At 36.5% G+C, this 20230-nt stretch overlaps 1 protein-coding gene across 2 annotated transcripts in view; it reads right to left on the reverse strand.

The window, feature by feature from the left end:
* LOC131433717 (protein qui-1) overlaps positions 1-20230 on the reverse strand; it is a 271477-nt gene that overhangs the window by 143791 nt on the left and 107456 nt on the right. For both annotated transcript variants that reach the window (XM_058600273.1, XM_058600272.1), the window contains 2 exons: positions 3920-4086; positions 3333-3580 (listed from right to left, as the gene is read on the reverse strand). In XM_058600273.1, the coding sequence (XP_058456256.1) occupies positions 3333-3580; positions 3920-4086 (415 nt within the window). The remainder of the gene's footprint in view (positions 1-3332; positions 3581-3919; positions 4087-20230) is intronic.

The following is a 20230-nucleotide window of genomic DNA, read 5'->3' on the forward strand; positions in this document are numbered from 1 at the left end:
TTAAGAAATAAACGTATTTATGGAAAAAAAAGAATTTTGATTTCGATTATTTCATTTCGGATTTGCATGTTTCGGTGCAAGAATTAAAATGCTGTACGGGATTCATCTCTGACATTCTGAAAGGCCGGATTGTGGAATTCTCTACGATGTCTAACACTGTTCGGAGCATTTTGCTTGAATGCGAAGCAGTCAAATGCTGGCTTTATTCGCACTCGTTTGGTGCGAACTTTCGTTTGATAGAAAATGTATCAAGTATGAACGAATGAATGAACGAAAAATTAACCGAATATGAATTAACGTATGAACGAAGAACGAACGAAAAATACACCTTCATTTTAATCCAGGTACGAGAGAGGCGCTTCTCGTTTTCTTTCTGAGCTTTCTTCTTTGATACTCGTTGATACAAAACATTTCAGAAAACTTTCATTTTGAGTTATTTGTGATTATGTGAATTGATGATCATCTAGCAAAAACTATGTTGATACGTTGGATACAACAAGAGATATTCACGATCAAAAACGGATCACTTTCTCAGAGGGTAAATTTTGAAAAGACGTCGTATTCACGACATAAATAATCTAAATCAAACTTAGCTACAGACCCTTCGAACTTAGCTTAACTTAGTTCACCACCCGTGAGTTTCCCGTGATTGATCAGAAACCATTTGGAACTGCATATTTAACCAAATGCTTGATACTTGAAAGTAGTATATCAAACTCAAGGGGCAGCCAAAACTGATTTATAGCATGAAATGAACAATAACGTAGATGGCCACGCCCATACAGGTCGTTTTAGAAATGGATGGAATGTTATTTCAATACTTCTTGCTACAAGTGACCAAGGGTTTCTCTGCATTCCCTCACCACATGGTTAAAGCCGAGGTTAACTAACTTCGCGATATTGCAATGGTGTAATATTTCCATTTAGAAATAATATGCATCAGATACCGAATTCACAATCGTACCTCGAAATTTTGTTATCAGGAATGATGATTTTATAAGAATAGTCTAAAAAAAATTGGAAATGACAACTTATTCATAAAAGGCGTCTGATTTACTATAGCCAAAATTCATTGGAGAAATTATAACGAAATGTTAATTGCTTAGCTTATAGTTTTCTCTCTCAATTTTTAGGCAGCCGGTTACCGAGAGGGAAATATGGACTTATTTTAATTGACTGACAGTTGGTTTTAAACTGATGTACTATCAGAGATGTCAGGTAAAAATTTTAAATATCTTCAGACAGGGTTGCAAAAGTCTGTATATCCGACAAAATATCTGCAGTTAGCGAGTATATCTTTATTTCTGTATAAAGTATGAAACTGACTTGGCGAGCAAAACAAAAAAGGTCGCGGTAATTTCAAAAGTCTGTAACTTTTGATCAAAGTCTGCAAAAAACTAGATTTTCAAAAGTCTGCAAAAGTCTCCAAAAAAATATCTGCAGAAATCTGCAGATTTACAGACAAATCTGCAGATCTGGCATCTTTGTCTACTATGGTAATGATAAATTAAGACGGTTGTTTGAATTTTTATTTCATTATTTTTAAATAAACCAATTCTTACGAACAACTACTCCTCTAGTCTAATGATTCTCGGTTTGTCGCACAAAAAAACTTTATGCTCTATAGCTACTTTAATCCTAACAGTTTCAAGACAAAAGTTTGAACTTACGTTGTCCTATCCATTAAATTAAACTATTTTAACTAAAAGTAACTATGACATCCAAGATGTCTGAGCCAAAACGAATTCAGATTCCTGGACAGATTGTTAGTTGATCATATAAACACCAAACAAAGCATTAAAACAGCTTATTTAGTAAGAAGATTGCAATAAATCAATAAAATTACGCATATTATTCTAGTGGAATGATTTTATCGCCGACGAATCGCCATATTCAAAATAGAGATAAATAACGCGGACAAATTGAGCTCACCACCATCTAGACGGTTCGGAATAATTTATTTTAAGTTAGTAAAATAAGCGTATGAAATAAAGAAAACTACAAACTATAACTATGCCCAACACTATCATTGAAAGCACCGCTAACGAATCACCGCATGAGAATAAGCGATGAGAAACGCGTATGAATTGAGCTAACCACAACCTATAGTGTTGAAGGTTGAGGAATAACATGAAAGAAGAATAATATTTTTTCCAGATTATAATCTTACAAGTTCGCAGGAATAGGCAAGCAAAAATTCTCTTAAGAACTTAAGAATAAATAAAAACATTTTGTTGAACGAAGTGATAGCTTAGTAAAACTGTAAGTAGGAAAAGATTGTGCAATTGTGGCCTTCTATGACATAAAAACAGAAACCCAGAGGATCTCTCTTTGGCTACATTTTTGGCGTCGGATTCTACATTGCCTCTAGGTTAGTCCTATTCGGAGAAAGATAGTAGGTGAAATCGATCTCCTATTGGTCCCCGGAGCCCCTTATTTAGAGAAACTTCCGTAGTACTAACAAAACATCGACCGTAGTTGATTGATTCTTTTCGTTTTGGATACTGCAAATCATTTGAAAAATCTATCATTTTTGGCAACACACAGTAGAGTTTATACGATTGATGATGCAAATGTGAATTCAACATCAGGTGACGGAGTAGTTACATGAAAAGTCATTAAAACTAGTCTATTTTAAATGGACGCGTTGAACTAGTTTTTAGAATTTTTCAGAGCGTGGAAAAGTTTCGCTAAAAGGTAGCGTAATTAAAACAGTCGTCTTATTCCTTAGTGACAGAAATTAAGCAGCAATTCATAATGGGTTCAAATAATATGTTTCTTCTGGTATCATGTCAGGGAAAGGTTGAAATAAATTTACCTCTCATAATCAAATCACTCGTTATGAGCGCTCATTCGAAGCATGATGATAGTGCATTTCAAGTTCCTGAATCATTCGAACGTCGCTCTATCTTACATTGTTCCTTTCACAACTTTGCGAAAGTCTGTAGTCGACACAATTCATGAGTTGCTGCTCAAGGGTTTTTTTTGTATCTCTTCTGAAGGTTCTTCATAAAAGTATAAATATCATTGCTGTCGCGAGATGTGGCTTCCCTTCATGTTGCAGAAAAAAAGCCTTTTCGAAACTTGTATAAAGGGACCCCATAAATTAACGTCAGCGAAGAGTAAAAATTCTACTCGCATAGCTAAGGGTAACCGAAGAAGTCGAGAGTAATTGAATTTATTCCACTTTTTATGCTCATCAGTCAGACGAGCAAAGTGCTCGGCTCCCAGCGCAGCAAGTAGGCGCTCAAACAATGAGTTTCCCGTGGCATATAAAAGCATTCCCCCATAGCTTTTCGTTACGGTTTATACTTCATCCGATGGGTACTTACCTAATGCCTTCTGAATCTCCCACTGGAGTGCTCTGGTTTTCAGTCGTTTAAGATTATCACAGAACCGTTCGCTATCGATTAATTTGATTCCATCCGGTAGCAGGAAAGTTCCTCCTGGATCGGTATTCCGACTTCCACCACGCCCATCGTCGCCGACCGCCAAGGCTTTGAGAATTTTATCGACTTTACTCTCCAGGATGTCTCGCAGCTGCCGATTTTCCATCATCCATTCATGGCGGTCTTTTGTCCTGCGAACGCAGGAAATGGGAAAATGAGGACAACGTTATATTTTCATCGGCTACGTACACATGTCTAGAGGTTCTGCTAACTTATCGCTATGATGGACAGTGTCTTAGTTTACCAGATTCATTATGTTTCGAGTATTACTTCAATTCTACCGAAGAGGATAAGTGCTGAGTACATATTAATCGAAGCAAACAATAAATATGTAGGATGTTTTTATTATCGAATTCAATGTCCAGATAAATAAAATAAATAATATTTCCACCAAAAGGATCCCACGACACGAGTCGGAAAATTGCAACATATTCTGGTGGAGGCCAAAAATGGCTCCCAAGTGTACTCACCTATATTGTGTTTGCAGGATGTAGCCCTCTTTGCTCGGATCTTCCCGGTACCACTTTCTGAGACATTCGCACTCAGCAACTGTCGAGTACTGGGTGATTGCCGTAAAGACTTCTGGACTCAGTTTCGTCGGCAGTAAAAAATTACCCAAACGTGACCCAAGCAAGACCTTCGGTGCGGCGAGGGAAGAAACGGGATGAGAAAAATAGCCGTTAGAAAAGCAAATAATGGAGCGAATAGTATCGATAAAATTTGTTCGAACCGGAGATTCGATAGATATCGCTGCTGTTGAGCGGATCAGGCAATATTTTTGGGGGAAATATCAATATAATAAACAGACCGATATTCATGAACGTTTGTTATTAAAGCGGTAGGGGACCAGAACATTTGGCCATCTGCGTACAGAATAAATCAGTGTAATTTCTAGATGAATTTTCAAGATCATTTTCCTTCCTGTTTTCCTAGAGTAGAAATATTAATGAACAAGACTGATACTGCAAACATTTTATTTCAATTGCGCTAGGGTGCTTATTTTAAATTAAAACTTTTTTTATCTGGCACAAATCGAAAAAGCACTAACAATTCTACTATACCATTGTATGTCGCAGTTTGCAATCCTTACCTACTGAATATTGTTCATCGAATGAAACTATTTCGAAAGCGGCTTATAGCTTTATTGAAGGAAAGCTTCCAATGCAGCAGTTGACTTTCCGTTCCAATACATTTCACAACTAATTCTCAATCAAACGCTCTACTAGTGCTACTATTCTACTAACTACACTAATGCTTCCAACTTCAGAGGTTATTTCGATCTGAACTGAATCTGTGACAAAAAGTTGAATCGTTGAAATACTCGAACAGGAAAACGTACAAAAGAAACGAAGCCTCGGCGAGTGAAATAGCATACCATATTTTGCATTAGCGGATTTGCATGACTAAGGTATATTCTCTCAATGGAGAAGTATTTAGGTAATGTTTTTTTACTCAAAACATATAAATTGTTAGAACTATACAAATTTCATATTTCTGCAGATGATGGAGTATGTGTACAGAACAAAGACTCACAGATCTCAGATATGGTTGGGCCAATTTTGAGCAAACTATTCCCAAATGAAAGATCAGCCAGAACGCAATTGTTTTGGTTTCAGATCCGATATTTACTCTTATAGTTTGACAAAGTTTAACGTTATTTTTTTCTACAATATCTATCACAATTGTCTACAAGTTTCAGAATATAGTAATATGGTCTTATGGTAATACGAGCCGAAGATTGTAAGAATATAGTATTAAAAGAGATACCGAAATTGAAACCATTCATGGATTTCATTTTATCGCTGGAGCATATTTGCCATTCCAATGCACCGGTGAACAATTAAATTTCCTTAACACTCAAACGCTCGGGTCTGGATTTTCATCGATTTATTTTTCAAAAATTTATAACTACTGAATAAATTGACCGATCTTGATGCATTTGGTGTCAGAAAAACCGGGTATTCTTTAATTTCATTCTGCCTTAATCGGTGTTGATATGGTCCAAAAACACCGGTGTTATTCCAGATCGCCTTGTGGTAAGTCGGTTTTGCCATTTGGGGTATTCTATCTAAAAAACTAAAAATGTATGTGGGGACAGTTCTGGAACAATCTGAAATGTGCAAGATTTACTAAAACGCATCAACTTGAATAAACTAATCATTTGGCCAACCATCCCAGAGGGTACTGGAACCGGTTACAAAACATTTTTGCGTCTTTTCAAAAAAGTCTTTCAGACTGTTCCCATATACATTTTTTAGATAGAATACCCCAAATGGCAAAACCGACTTACCACAAGGCGATCTGGAATAACACCGGTGTTTTTGGACCATATCAACACCGATTAAGGCAGAATGAAATTAAAGAATACCCGGTTTTTCTGACACCAAATGCATCAAGATCGGTCAATTTATTCAGTAGTAACAAATTTTTGAAAAAAAAATCGATGAAAATCCAGACCCGAGCGTTTGAGTGTTAAAGACGATTTGAAAAAACTCATAAGATATCGACCGAAATTTTTCGTAACAGGGGACTTAAATGCAAAGGACGTCCAGTGGAATTGTAGGTAAAATAACAGTAATGGTAAAATACTTCATAATCAACTCTCAGCTGGTTACTTCATAGTTCTGTATCCCAGTTATCCGACTTGTTTCTCTTCCGTGAAAAACCCCTTCACAATTGATCTGGTGCTAACAGATCAAAGTCACATTATTAGTGAACTGATTACACATGCTGACCTTGACTCAGACCATCTTCCTTTAACATTCAGACTTTCCAACGAAGCTATAATTAATCCAATTGGATCGATTTTTTGTTCGAATATAGATCTCACATTGAAAATCATGTGGATCATGAAATTATTTTAGAAAATTTTGCAGACATCGACACAGCAACTGATAAGTTGAATCATTACATTATCGAAGCTAGAAATCTTTCAGTTCCCAAAGCTCAAACTAAATTAAATTCTCCTATCATCGATAACAATCTTCAACTGTTCATTCGTTTGAAGAATGTTCGTCGACGACAATATCAACGTTCTCCTGATCCTGCTATGAAAAACATTGTTAAGGATATACAAAAAAAAATTAAACATAGATTTACTCTTTTGCGAAATGAAAATTTCGCTAAAGAAGTTGAACAAATTAAACCATATTCTAAACCTTTCTGGAAACTTTCTAAGGTTCTTAAGAATCCTCAGAAACCAATTCCTACCCTCAAGGAAGGAAATCAAATACTTCTAATAAATGGCGAAAAACACTCAAAAACTTGCTCAGCTTGAAAATGAAATCAAAACTGATGAAATTAAGTCAATTATTAGAAAACTTGAAGGCTCATGGTAATTATGGAAACTTTAATATTCTTATTAAAAATCTTCCCGATGTTGCCTAGAGACACTTGGTTAAAATTTTTGTGTTTTTCATTAGCTTACTTCCCAAAAAGATGGAAAAACGCTGAAGTAATTCCCATCCTCAAACCTGACAAAAACCCAGCAGAAACATCAAGTTATCGACCAATTAGCTTACTTTCTTCTATCAGTAAACTTTTTGAAAAAATTATCTTGTTGAGAATGATGTCTCATATAAATGAGAATTCAATTTTTTTACCAGAGCAGTTTGGATTTCGTCATGAACATTCAACTACTCATCAACTTGTCAGAGTAACGAACATGATAAAAGCAAATAAATCTTCTGGGTTCCACTGGAGTTGCTCTTCTAAACATAGAAAAAGTATTTGACAGTGTTTGGCACAAAGATTTAATAGCAAAACTGTCTGATTTCCAGTTTCCTATTTATTTGATCAAAATGATTCAAAATTATTTAACTGATCGTATTCTCCAGGATAGCTATCAGAATTGTAAATCTGAACTGCTACCCGTATGAGCAGGTGTTCCGCAACCAAACAGTAATCACATTATGAGATTGAATGGCTTGGAATTGATATGGAATTGATGGCAAAACACTTAGGTTTAACCTATGGCAAAAACCTCACTTTCGAAGATCACGTTGAAGGAATCCAGTCAAAGTGTAATAAATATATTAAATGTTTATACTCTCTTATAACAAAAATTCCAAGTTCTGTCTAAAAAACAAATTAAAAATTTATAAAACGCTTCAAAGGATTCAGAATAAAATTCTGAAAATGATTTTGAAGCGTCCCCCCTGGTTTAATACAAATGAGTTACACAGACTCACAAATATAGAACCATTAGATGTAATGTCACATAATATTATTAGCAAATTCCGACAAAAATCGATACAATCTTAAATTGAATCGATTCGCTCTCTGTATTAGTTTGTAAGTGAGTTTATAAGTTCCTTTTTCCCATTACACAATACAAGTAGGTTTACAATTTGCTTTACATAAAAATCACAGAATTGCGGAAGCAAATGATGTCTTAATGGTAATAACTAAATCATGTATATAAGAGGGCTGAAAAGTCACCACTTGTGACTGAACACCAAACCTAAATCTTAAAAATTTAAGTTTAACTCGTATTTCAATAAATATTTATTTATTTGTTTAAAAAGCAATACCTATGTTTTTATGAACGAAGAATAGATAATAGTGATAAAAAGACTGTCCCAGAAAGTATGAACGCAACCAAAAACCGCTGCCATTTCGCAATGGTCTGTCATTTTTTATGGCTGCGTCCTGTTGTTTACACTCTTCTCTAACCACTTGTGCAGTTGTTTATTCGTTTTCATTAGTTTGTTTCGAAATGTGTGGACTTTCAGCAGAGTTTGAATCTTCGAACCTATAAGAAGCAGAAACAAAGAAAACGTAGTCCGAAACAAGAAGCATCGATCAGGCCGAGGGTTCGGAAGCTGTACAAAACGATTCTTGCTGCAAATTTGCTGGAAACTGCATAATCATGGACGACGAAACCTACGTGAAACTCGATTACAAATCCTTGCCGGGACCACAATATTATACGGTGCGAGAAGGGCAAGTGTTAAACCAGTCCGTGACATCGAATGAAGTCGAAAAATTTGGTAAGAAAGTTATGGTCTGGCAAGCAATTTGTAGGTGCGGTAAGATTTCGAAACCCTTCATCACCACTGCTTCAATGAACAGCGAAATATACATCAAGGAATGTTTACAAAAACGACTTCTATCCATGATTCGATGGCACAAGGATCTTGTTGTATTCTGACCAGATATTGCTCCTTGCCACTACTCGAAATCAACGGTAGAATGGTATACTACCAAAAATGTCACTTTCGTTCCAAAAGACATGAATCCATCTAATTGCCCACAACTTCGACTAATTGAGGAATTTTGGGCATTAACGAAGGCACATCTTAGGAAACATGTCTTGGCATGTCATGTCGAAACCTTCAACAGTTCGAAAAAGATTGGAAAAAATTGTCAAAACTTGTCGCCAAGAAGTCTGTACGGAATTCAATGAGGAACGTTCGCAAGAAGATGCGCCAGCTAGTTTACAATGGCAAAGTAGCAAATGTTGAGAATAATATTCTGTTGTTGTAGTCTAATATTTCCGTCCATACTTTCTGGGACAGTTTTTAGTGTTTAGTGTTCGGAAGCAAGAATAGACACAAATTTCAACACATTAGTTTCTTTGTGCTTGAAATATCACGTACAGTACTCTTTAGCATGGATAGCGGTTGGTTTTCGGTAAAGTAATTATTCAAATATGGCGAAATATCAAGGTATACAGGGTCCGGCACTCGAAGTGTAACCAATTAAAAAGGCCATAAATTCAGTTTGAAAAATTACTTTTACTTAATTCAAAGTACAAAATGTGTAAAAATAATACAAAATTCAGAATCAATTCACTTTTGCTCGATATGACCACCTTTTGCCTTGACTTGATGACTTGAGAGAGCGAAGGAGTTGCTTCGTTTGGCCGAAAGCGGTCAATTTCCGAACATTGTATTTTCTGATGAGAAAATTTTTCCAATTGAGCAATTCGTAAACTCTCAAAACGATAGGGTTTACTTGACCGACCGTTCATACAAGAATTTGAGTCATCGATTGGCCACCAGGAGGCAGCAACCGCAACAGATAATGGTTTGGGCCGCTGTAACCGCAGATTGGCGCTCTCCAATCGTTTTTATCGAGCCTGGCGTCAAGGTAAATGCGACATATTATCGGGAAAGTATTCTGGAGGTTGCTTTGAAGCCGTGGGCAGACAAACATCTCGGTGGCAGACCATGGACGTTTCAGCTGGACTCGGCACCGTCTCACAAAGCTCGAGTGAACCAAGAATGGCTGAAAAACAACGTTCCGAACTTCATCACATCCACACAATGGCTCTCGAATTCACCAGATGCGAATCCAATGGATTATTCTCTTTGGGCCATTTTGGAGAGCAAAGTCCGAACTAAAAGATACACCAGTCTCGAGGCGCTGTAAAAAGTTATTGTCCGCGAGTGGGCCAAAATACCTGCAAATCACATTCGGCCAAACGAAGCAACTCATTCGCTCTCTCAAGTCATCAAGTCAAGGCAAAAGGTGGTCATATCGAGCAAAAGTGAATTGATTCTGAATTTTGTATTATTTTTACACATTTTGTACTTTGAATTAAGTAAAAGTAATTTTCCAAACTGAATTTATGGCCTTTTTAATTGGTTACACTTCGAGTGCCGGACCCTGTATATAAAATATAGTATTATCTTCGAGTTTAAAGTGACGACTCATACATATACTTTCTCATGTAGAAAGATTATGCAATCACTGTGAAAACCGACTTTTGAACCGAGGCCCGGAGGGTCGAGTGTCATTTACTATTCGACTCAGTTCGTCGAGCACGCAAAATGTTTGAGTGTGTGTGTGTAACGTTTTTTTTTTGCACGAACTTTTTTCGGAGATGGCTGAACCGATTTTCACAAACTTAGATTCAAATGAAAGGTCTTGTGGTCCCATACAAAATATATACCTGAATATCATTTGAATCCGACTTCCGGTTCCGGAGTTATGGGGTAAAATGTGCAAAAAAAAATATGTGTTCTAACTTTTCTCATAAATGGCGCGACCAATTTTCACAAATTAGGTTTAAATGAAATGTCGTGCGGTCCCATACGTAGTTCCTGAATTTCATCCGGATCCGACTTCCGGATCCGGAAATATAGGGTAAAGTGTGTTAAAAATTTTATACCAGCACTGAAAAGGGTGAAAAGAGTAAAAAAAAGTTCTAAATCGACCTCAAATCTTTTTATTTATTTATTTATTTATTTATTTATCTATTTCTTTCCATCTGACCTGGACTGATCTCAATGGAGTTTTTGGTGGAGTGGGAAAAGCCCATTTGAAATTCATCAAATGCGCGTAAAAACCCATCATCTTTTTTAACATTTTACATATTTGTTTACATAGTTACAATTCAAAAACATTAGTCTAACGAATACAAACATTGTCCAGTGCTAAAAAATAATTAAGTTCAACTTATATTCTATCAGAGTCTCTTAAGCCTATTCTTGAAAACAACACTAGATACACAAAAGTCAAAAAGGTCGTACACACTATTGAAAACATTGCACATTGCTCTAATCGGTTCGTTCTGGCCATATTCCGTTCTTCGTAAGTCGAGTCGCAAGAAATTCCGCGCTCTTAGCGTTCTTGGAGGGACATTAATACATATTTGCGAGAGAATTTCAGGAGCATCAATTTCTCCATTCAGCAATTTCGCTATAAATACTGCTCTGAGTATATTTCGTCGTTTGTCTAGTGTGTCCATGTTGAGCAAACGACAGCGCTCAATGTATGGTGGAAGCTCTGACGGATTACGCCATGGCAGAGATCTGAGAGCAAATCGCAGGAATCGTGATTGTACTGCTTCAATTCTATTGATCCAAACACTGGCGTAAGGACACCAAATGTGCACTGCGGTTTCAAGGGTAGACCGTACTAACGCGTAATATAACGCTCGCAGGCAGTATGGATCAGTAAACTCTTTGGCGATCCTCATGATGAAACCTAAGTTTCTATTTGCCTGAGCAATTATATGCGAGTAGTGATGTCTGAAGGAGAGCTGAGAATCAAGAAGCACACCCAAATCTTTGAAAACAGTTACTCTTTCAAGTGTTTCCCCAGAAATAGACTATCGGGCTTTTCTTACGTGTGAAAGAAATCACAGAGCATTTGGACACACTTATAGTTAAGAGGTTGAGATTGCACCATTCACAAAAATTGTTTAGGTGCTGCTGAAGTTCCATGCAATCAGCTGTCGATTGCACAACAAGAAACAGTTTCAAATCGTCCGCATACATAAGTCTGCATCCTGGTGGAATGACAAAAGAAATGTCATTAAAAAATAATGAAAACAGCAATGGTCCGAGATTGCTTCCTTGAGGAACACCTGATTCGTTAGCGAAGTTTTGTGACTCGACATTTCTTAGCTTCACTGATAAAATTCGGCCTACGAGATATGACTTAAACCACTGAGAGAAACTAGACGATGCACCTAGACGCTCCAGTTTCGCAATCAAGAGCGTATGATTTACACGGTCAAACGCTGCTTTCAGGTCGGTATATATTGTATCTATCTGTGATCCAGTTTCAATGTTCTTAATACAAAGGGAACAAAATTGTGTCAAGTTAGTGATTGTAGATCTGCCTGGATAAAAACCATGCTGATCATTAGAGATATATGTCTTTGTTTCACGGAATAAAACGTTTCCCACTAAAATCTCCAACAGCTTTGATCCAGCACAGAGAGAGGTTATACCTCGGTAATTTGCAATATTTTGTTTATCTCCTTTTTTGAAGATCGGGAACATGTACGATTTTTTCCAGCATGCAGGAAACCGTGACTGCGACATTGATTGGTTGAAAATTAATTTGAGGGGCGCACACAATGCTCTCGAACATCTTTTCAATACTATAGACGGAATTCCATCTGGCCCAGCTGATGTTGAGGATTTTAACTTACTTATTGCCGTCATAATATCCTCATCAGTAAATCGAATGTTTGCAATATTTATCACATTATATGGAACGTTTCGAAGGCATCGTTCCACCTGAGTTGAATTAGCCGAGTCTGTATTGAATACTCTCGAGAAGTGTTGTGCGAATAAGTTGCAGGTGCCTCTTAGAGTGTTCGATGTTTCATTTTCAAGGAACATGCTGGAAGGAAGTCCGTTTTCTTTGCGTTTGCCATTAACAAAAGACCAAAATTTCTTTGGATTTCGTTTCAGATTGGATTGAGTTTTTTGTACGTGCTTCTTCTCCAATTGATTATTTTTATCAGTACAGGGTCCGGCACTCGAAGTGTAACCAATTAAAAAGGCCATAAATTCAGTTTGGAAAATTACTTTTACTTAATTCAAAATACAAAATGTGTAAAAATAATACAAAATTCAGAATCAATTCACTTTTGCTCGATATGACCACCTTTTGCCTTGACTTGATGACTTGAGAGAGCGAAGGAGTTGCTTCGTTTTGCCGAAAGCGGTCAATTTCCGAACATTGTATTTTTGACGAGAAAATTTTTCCAATTGAGCAATTCGTAAACTCTCAAAACGATAGGGTTTACTTGACCGACCGTTCATACAAGAATTTGAGTCATCGATTGGCCACCAGGAGGCAGCACCCGCAACAGATAATGGTTTGGGCCGCTGTAACCGCAGATGGGCGCTCTCCAATCGTTTTCATCGAGCCTGGCGTCAAGGTAAATGCGACATACTTTCGGGAAAGTATTCTGGAGGTTGCTTTGAAGCCGTGGGCAGACAAACATTTCGGTGGCAGACCATGGACGTTTCAGCAGGACTCGGCACCGTCTCACAAAGCTCGAGTGAACCAAGAATGGCTGAAAAACAATGTTCCGAACTTCATCACGTGCACACAATGGCTCTCGAATTCACCAGATGCGAATCCAATGGATTATTCTCTTTGGGCCATTTTGGAAAGCAAAGTCCGAACTAAAAGATACACCAGTCTCGTGGCGCTGAAAAAAGTTATTGTCCGCGAGTGGGCCAAAATACCTGCAAGTCACATTCGGCCAAACGAAGCAACTCATTCGCTCTCTCAAGTCATCAAGTCAAGGCAAAAGGTGGTCATATCGAGCAAAAGTGAATTGATTCTGAACTTTGTATTATTTTTACACATTTTGTACTTTGAATTAAGAAAAAGTAATTTTCCAAACTGAATTTATGGCCTTTTTAATTTGTTACACTTCGAGTGCCGGACCCTGTAGACGGTCAAACAAACCGATTTCAATTTAGAATCGAAGAAAATTATTTTGAAGAATACCACAGTATTATATATGATAGTATGATGATAACATAACATAACATAACATAACATAACATAACATAACATAACATAACATAACATAACATAACATAACATAACATAACATAACATAACATAACATAACATAACATAACATAACATAACATAACATAACATAACATAACATAACATAACATAACATAACATAACATAACATAACATAACATAACATAACATAACATAACATAACATAACATAACATAACATAACATAACATAACATAACATAACATAACATAACATAACATAACATAACATAACATAACATAACATAACATAACATAACATAACAGAACATAACGTAACATAACAAAACGATCATAGTACCGTTAATCAAAGTATTGTTCACTATTTTGCATCTCTCTGGTAACGCGATATTCGGCGTTAAGAAATCGTTTTTCTTCGGATTCCATGAATGATTCGATCCATTTTTTGTCAATTCGTTGTTGTCAAGGTGCTGCTCCGACAAACCATGCCATGGATACAAATAAATAGTAATCGGATGGAGTAATGTTCGGTGAATAGAACTTCCCATTTTAGCATTCCCAAATCAAATTTTGCGGCTTTCGAAACAATGGGTCTAGCATTGTCTTGAAGTAGAATTACTTGGCTGTGATGATCTTCATATTGCTGTGGCGTCTCCTGCAATGCTTTGTTCAAACGCATCAATTCTCGTCTGTAAACGTCACCCAGTTGGCGCAGTACATAATATATAACGCCTTGTTGATCCGGGAAGTTCCTCGTCTTTCAATTTTAAATCCCCAAATTTTAACAGCGAAAACCACTGACTGCACTATGGTCCGTTGATACGTTTACGTATGTTGATACGTTTAGTCGTTTAATAGTTATGCAATGTTTTTGCGTTTTTTGAAGGTATTTTTAAGACTAATTTAAATAAGTTGAAAAAATAACACCCCTCCAATTTTCTCTTAAATTTTTACTTATATGATGACCTTTCCGGAACCGCATAGGATACATTTTTATCGATCTGGCATCTAATGAATATTGATATTTAATGACTAGTTTTTAATGAAAAAACAAACATAACATTTTACTGGTAGCTCATATGAAAAAGCTTGGTTCAACAAAATTGTACGTTAGAACAAAAAAATGATTTTTTAGGTGCCACCCTAATTTTACTCGGGAAAATTGATGTAACTCGATCAAATGAAAAGCTAGAGAGGTGCTTTTTTCAGCAAAGTTGCTCAGAATAAAATTTTCTACAACTTTATTGTACAACTAAATCATTTTTGAGTTCAATGAGGAAAGTTAGAACTCAAATTTCAATCAAGGACCACCCTAGTAACTATTTTCATGAAAAGCAGCGCTATTTGATTACAAACAACTTTTGACACCAACTACAAAAAACTAATATTTAATAGTGAAAATATTTTTGTCACGCTAATTTCTCGTATCAGACCACTGCATGTTCGCTCAACGAAAGCTAGTTAAAATCAAATTTTAAAATTTAGCTATATTTTGATTTAAGTTTGCGTTGAAATAAAAAAATACAATTCCGCTTGAGACAATGACAACGACATAGCAAATTACGTCATGATGATTTCAAACTGAGCTCAAAATGTATATAAAAGATTAATCATTCAATCAGTTGTTTTTCTAAGATTGAAACTGAGTATATGTCGCAAACATTTTCCTAAATGGAGCTCAATGTAAGAATTCAATTTTACTGAAGCACAAAATCAATTTTACTGAATAGTCATTCAAAATACACATTTTCATATGAGATACAATGACTACTTCTGATGTTTAATAGTTGTTATTGTACTGTGGCAATAACTGCAAATTTTTCAATTAAAATGTTATTTTTTTAAATTGTTGAAGTTGAAAATATATCGAAACGAGATATTTTGGTAAACATGATTGCATCTATTGTCTTTATTTTTTTATTCATTCCTACCCGTGGTGCAATGAGCTATAAACAGGTGGTGCAGACCTCATGACCCGCATGAATTGGTAATCAAAATATCGAAATTCAACAATTCGAAACGTAGACACATACATATAAAACAAACATGCTCTGATTCAATGGCAACTGGTAGCAAGCACGTGGTTTTGATTATACTTGGTTGTCCCACCTGTTTCCGCTTCATTGCCCGGAGAGTGCTATTATAAGTGACTACCTTCTCTCGCGTTTCAGTACCGTTGAAACAGCTCACATTTCGCACATATTTTCCAAAAAAGCACTTGTTCCGACATCGATTAAATTAAAACCTCGGTATGTAAACAGATTATTGTTTTTTATCTTTTCGTTATTACCAATGCGAGCATGTCATATCAAAAATGAATTTATCGATGTGGCTCTGACACGCTTATTTTCCATATAATATTTATCCAACTACCGAATGATCGAGAAATCTGTTCACTCGTCAATCCCACTCGGGTCGAGCTATTGTTTTGACAGACTTTGGCCGAATGAATGTGCGTTCGTTATAATCGGGGAATCAAATCTGGTAAACGAGAGGGCTTAAGTCTGTCACCATGGCAAATATGTTTGTCTGTGCCTTACCATTCAAAGTTAGTCTCTACGTGGTGGGCTTGAAAATCACACCATTTCAGTCAAAGTTTAACATTGAATATGATATTGCTTTGGCATTTTCATCTCAGCCGGGAACCTAATGATGAGAAAGGAAGTGAAGTAAAAAAGAAAGGATCCTAACAGAGGCACGAACACGAGAAAAAGGTTATTGTTTGCAAAATGAGGCCGACCCGTAATCAACCCCAGGCAACCGGAATGCTTTCGGCGAAGGAAAATTGTTCACAGCACCCATTGGAACGCAATTCAGAGCTCTGATTGTGACAAAGATATCAGTGCCACGCAATTATTACGTCATTCAGTGGCCTCTCAATTGGACATTTGTGCGAACGAGGGGATATGACCGTCTGTTGTCCATTCTGCTGTTTGTGACCGAACGCTACTTTATGCGATTATTTTGACTGATGTAAAATAAAGCTGAGCATTGGAAAAAAAAAATTAGGGAGCTTCATTGAGGATTCCCGAACTTCGGACACGATATTTCGATGTGCTTTCTTCGTAATCCACCAGTGTTTCAATTGGCACGCACTGTGACCAACGCAGCAAAAATAGTATGTAATGTGATGTTTGAGCTCCTGCGAAAATTCGTGCAAGTATATTTGCGAGAAAATTCTGAAATTGCTATTATTTTTTATAATTATTTTCCTTATCCTGGTCGTAATTGTTCTGTCAATGCCCAATCTTTGAAGTTAAGAGGATGGATGATTTTTTTTCTTTTCTCATATAGAAAAAATATTCAATCACTGTCAAAATAGACTTTTGAACCGAGGCACGAAGGGAAAAGTGTCAAACACCATTCGACTTAGTTTTTAGAGACAGCAAAATGTCAAAATATTATGTGCGCATGTTGTTTATGTGTGTAACGCAAATGTGGACTGAATTTTCTCAGAGCTGGCGGAATCGATTTTCCGAAACTAAGATTCCAATGAACAGTCTAATTTTCTATAATATTTTTTTCATACAGATCCCTCTTCTGGTTTCGGAATTACACGGCAATATGTGTAAAAACGTTCAAGAATTTTATCAACGATTTTCAACCCGAGCTTCACAAACTAAGGAAGATCATATGGCCCTAAAGCAAATTTTTGAGTTTCACGTGGATCCGACTTCCGGTTCCGGAATTACAGAAAGATTGATTTTGCTCAGTGACTCAAAGAGGATCTCATAGAAAATTCTTGAAGTTTTGATCTAGAAATAAAATAAAATAAATAAAATTGATTATCAGAACAAATTGGCTCAAATGGCACGGATTCAAACTCAATTCAGTTCCGGAAGAACCAGAAATAATAATAAAAACTTCAAAATTGGACCCACCCTGATTTCTCAGAGAGGGCTAAAAATTGTTGTTCGGATCCGACTTCTGGTTCCGTTATAGAGTGATGAATGATAAAAATCTCATACTGCTGTATAAAGCGACGACTCAAGTGACGTAAAAACTACTTGAAGCTGTGCTAAAGACTGTTCCTTTTTGTAAAATTTATTCGTTAATGACCAAACAAACAAACTTTGGTTGTGCCGGCTGTCAGTTTTCGTTTCCGGAAGTACCGAAAATAGTAGCCAAACATTCCAAAACGGACTCCTCAGAGATATAACGTGGAGACGGCGTATGAACTACGATTTGCGAAAACTGCTTGGAGAGACACCTATCATGTGAACAACGAAAATTGGATGCCTTTATCAGAATGCCGGACAACAGGTCAGTGAAAATGGTTCTTGGATCTGATCCTGTTGCCATCCATACCTTGTGTGGCTAGCGAAGTCCAGTAATGGACCGAGTTAGTTGGAAACGTATGTTTGATACAGTAAAAGACACACTAAGACGATAGCTGCTAGGTAAGGTAACCCGATAAACATATAACAAAATTGTATCTCAAATGTGTCTTTAATTGACAGTTGTTCGAAAGTTTTGTTATTTAAACAACTAACAATATCAGACTTCTATCAGTACGAGCGAGTCGGCTGTCTTGAGTTGATATAGCTGATATTCCATTCGACAAAGTAAGCAAATGTCTTTGTGTGTATGTGTGACAAATATTGTCACTCACTTTTTTCGGAGATGGCTGTACCGATTTTCACAAACATAGATCCAAATAAAAGGTCTTATGGCACAAAGTTCCAGAATTTCATTTCGATTTGACTTCCAGTTCCGGAATTACAGGGTCATATGGACCAAAAATGTGAGAATAATGTAACTCACTTTTCTCGGAGATGGCTCAACCGATTTTCACTATCTTAGATTCGACTGGAAGGTCTTAAGAAGCCATAAGAATATACCAATTTTCATTCGGATTAAACCTCTGGTTCCGGAGGTAGGGTGCTTAGTGTAAAAATGTCAATGTCAATGTCATCGAGAGACACCTAAAAATTAGTTAGAACCTCAAACTTGCTTGAAATTTTAGTTAAAATTATGCAATCTGATAAAGCTATGACTCAATACTGCTTCGATAACATACATCGTGACATTATTTCGGATAAACAATAACTTCAGACTATTTATGTTCGGGCTAAATTGCTCTATACTACATTTGAAAATTAATTCATACCTTCCTACCCATTTGAAGCTTTCGATACAAAACATGAAGAATTTAAGGCACCTTTGTGAAAAACACTTTCCAATTCGCCCTTTTTACTCGAAGCAAAACACTCGCTCATGACAACGGTAAACATCGTTCGCAGTCGACCACGTAAGAGCAAAAAAAAACTGTGAAACTAACTAACTTGAGCTCATCACAACGGTTTGTTTTATTATAATGGTGTCAATAGAAAATCTGGTACGATACTGCAAATATTGTTTCTTAAAACAACAAAACAAGGTATTTGTCCTAAATACGATCAGTACCTAACGGGAAAAACAGATTGAAAAATTGACATGATAATGCAATTATGTAATGAAAACCGCGAAAATGTTACCGCAGAAACGGAACTCGAACCCGTAGCTAACTTCTAACCGGAGAAATTGTTTTACCAATTAAACTACCCTGCGTATGAAAATAGATAAAGAGATAACTCAATTGATTAAAAGAAACACGCATGCTTCGCTGCACTTGGTCACCAGTCTATTTTTTTCTTCTACTTTGCCACCGACATTGATTCGAGACTTTATTTTGATCATATTTGAAACTATCTCAAGGCGGCTCTACGTCTTAACAAAGACTAAAACACAAATTGTTGAAAGTCAATCGAAGGTTTGATCACCGTCAATATATTGTGTTCGAGCAAAATAGACAAAAACAAAATCTCGAATCAGTGTCGGTGGCAAAGTAGAAGGCAAAAACATATTATATTATATTTACACTGCCGTATTGATGTGAAATTAACAGGGATGATGAAATGTTGCCGAATGAAATTAATAGGACTAAGTCTCAATGTATCTCGCAAAAAAAATAATGTTTAACATTAACATTTTTTGACTTATCAGGTTTCAAATAAACAATGAAATACAAAAAAAAATCTCATATTTGAGAAGAAAAATAAAAGTTTATTTTTTTAGAGTATTGGTCGATACCAGCTTATATTTTTTTAACCTTTTTGATAATTTGTAGAACCCGAAAAAAGAAAGGACAAGACTTTCAACTTATTCGAAGAAAGCGAAATACTGCTCAGCGAGTGCGTGTTTAATCCCGGGTTGTCGGTTCAATGCATAAGGCGCTGGTCTTACAACCCAGTTGTCGTACGTTCGAGCCCCGACCTGAAAGGATTCGTAGTGTCAGTAGAATCGTAGTACCAGCCATGCAATGGTTCTGTACACTCTGAATCGGCTGCGAAGTCTGTTGAAACAGAAGGTCAAATTCCACTACAGGAATGTATTACCGAAGCTTTGCTTCTGAGTGCGTGTATTATAGACGCACATAGGTGATAATTTGAAGGTGTTAGATAATCTGGTGACTAAGTCGCACTCCTCCAACTGCTCCAGGCCGGTTTCAACGAACCAAAGAGAGCATTGTCATGAACAAATTTCACTTTCAAATCGACCAGTT

This window comes from Malaya genurostris, chromosome 3, assembly GCF_030247185.1.
Source record: "Malaya genurostris strain Urasoe2022 chromosome 3, Malgen_1.1, whole genome shotgun sequence".
Lineage (NCBI taxonomy): Eukaryota > Metazoa > Arthropoda > Insecta > Diptera > Culicidae > Malaya > Malaya genurostris.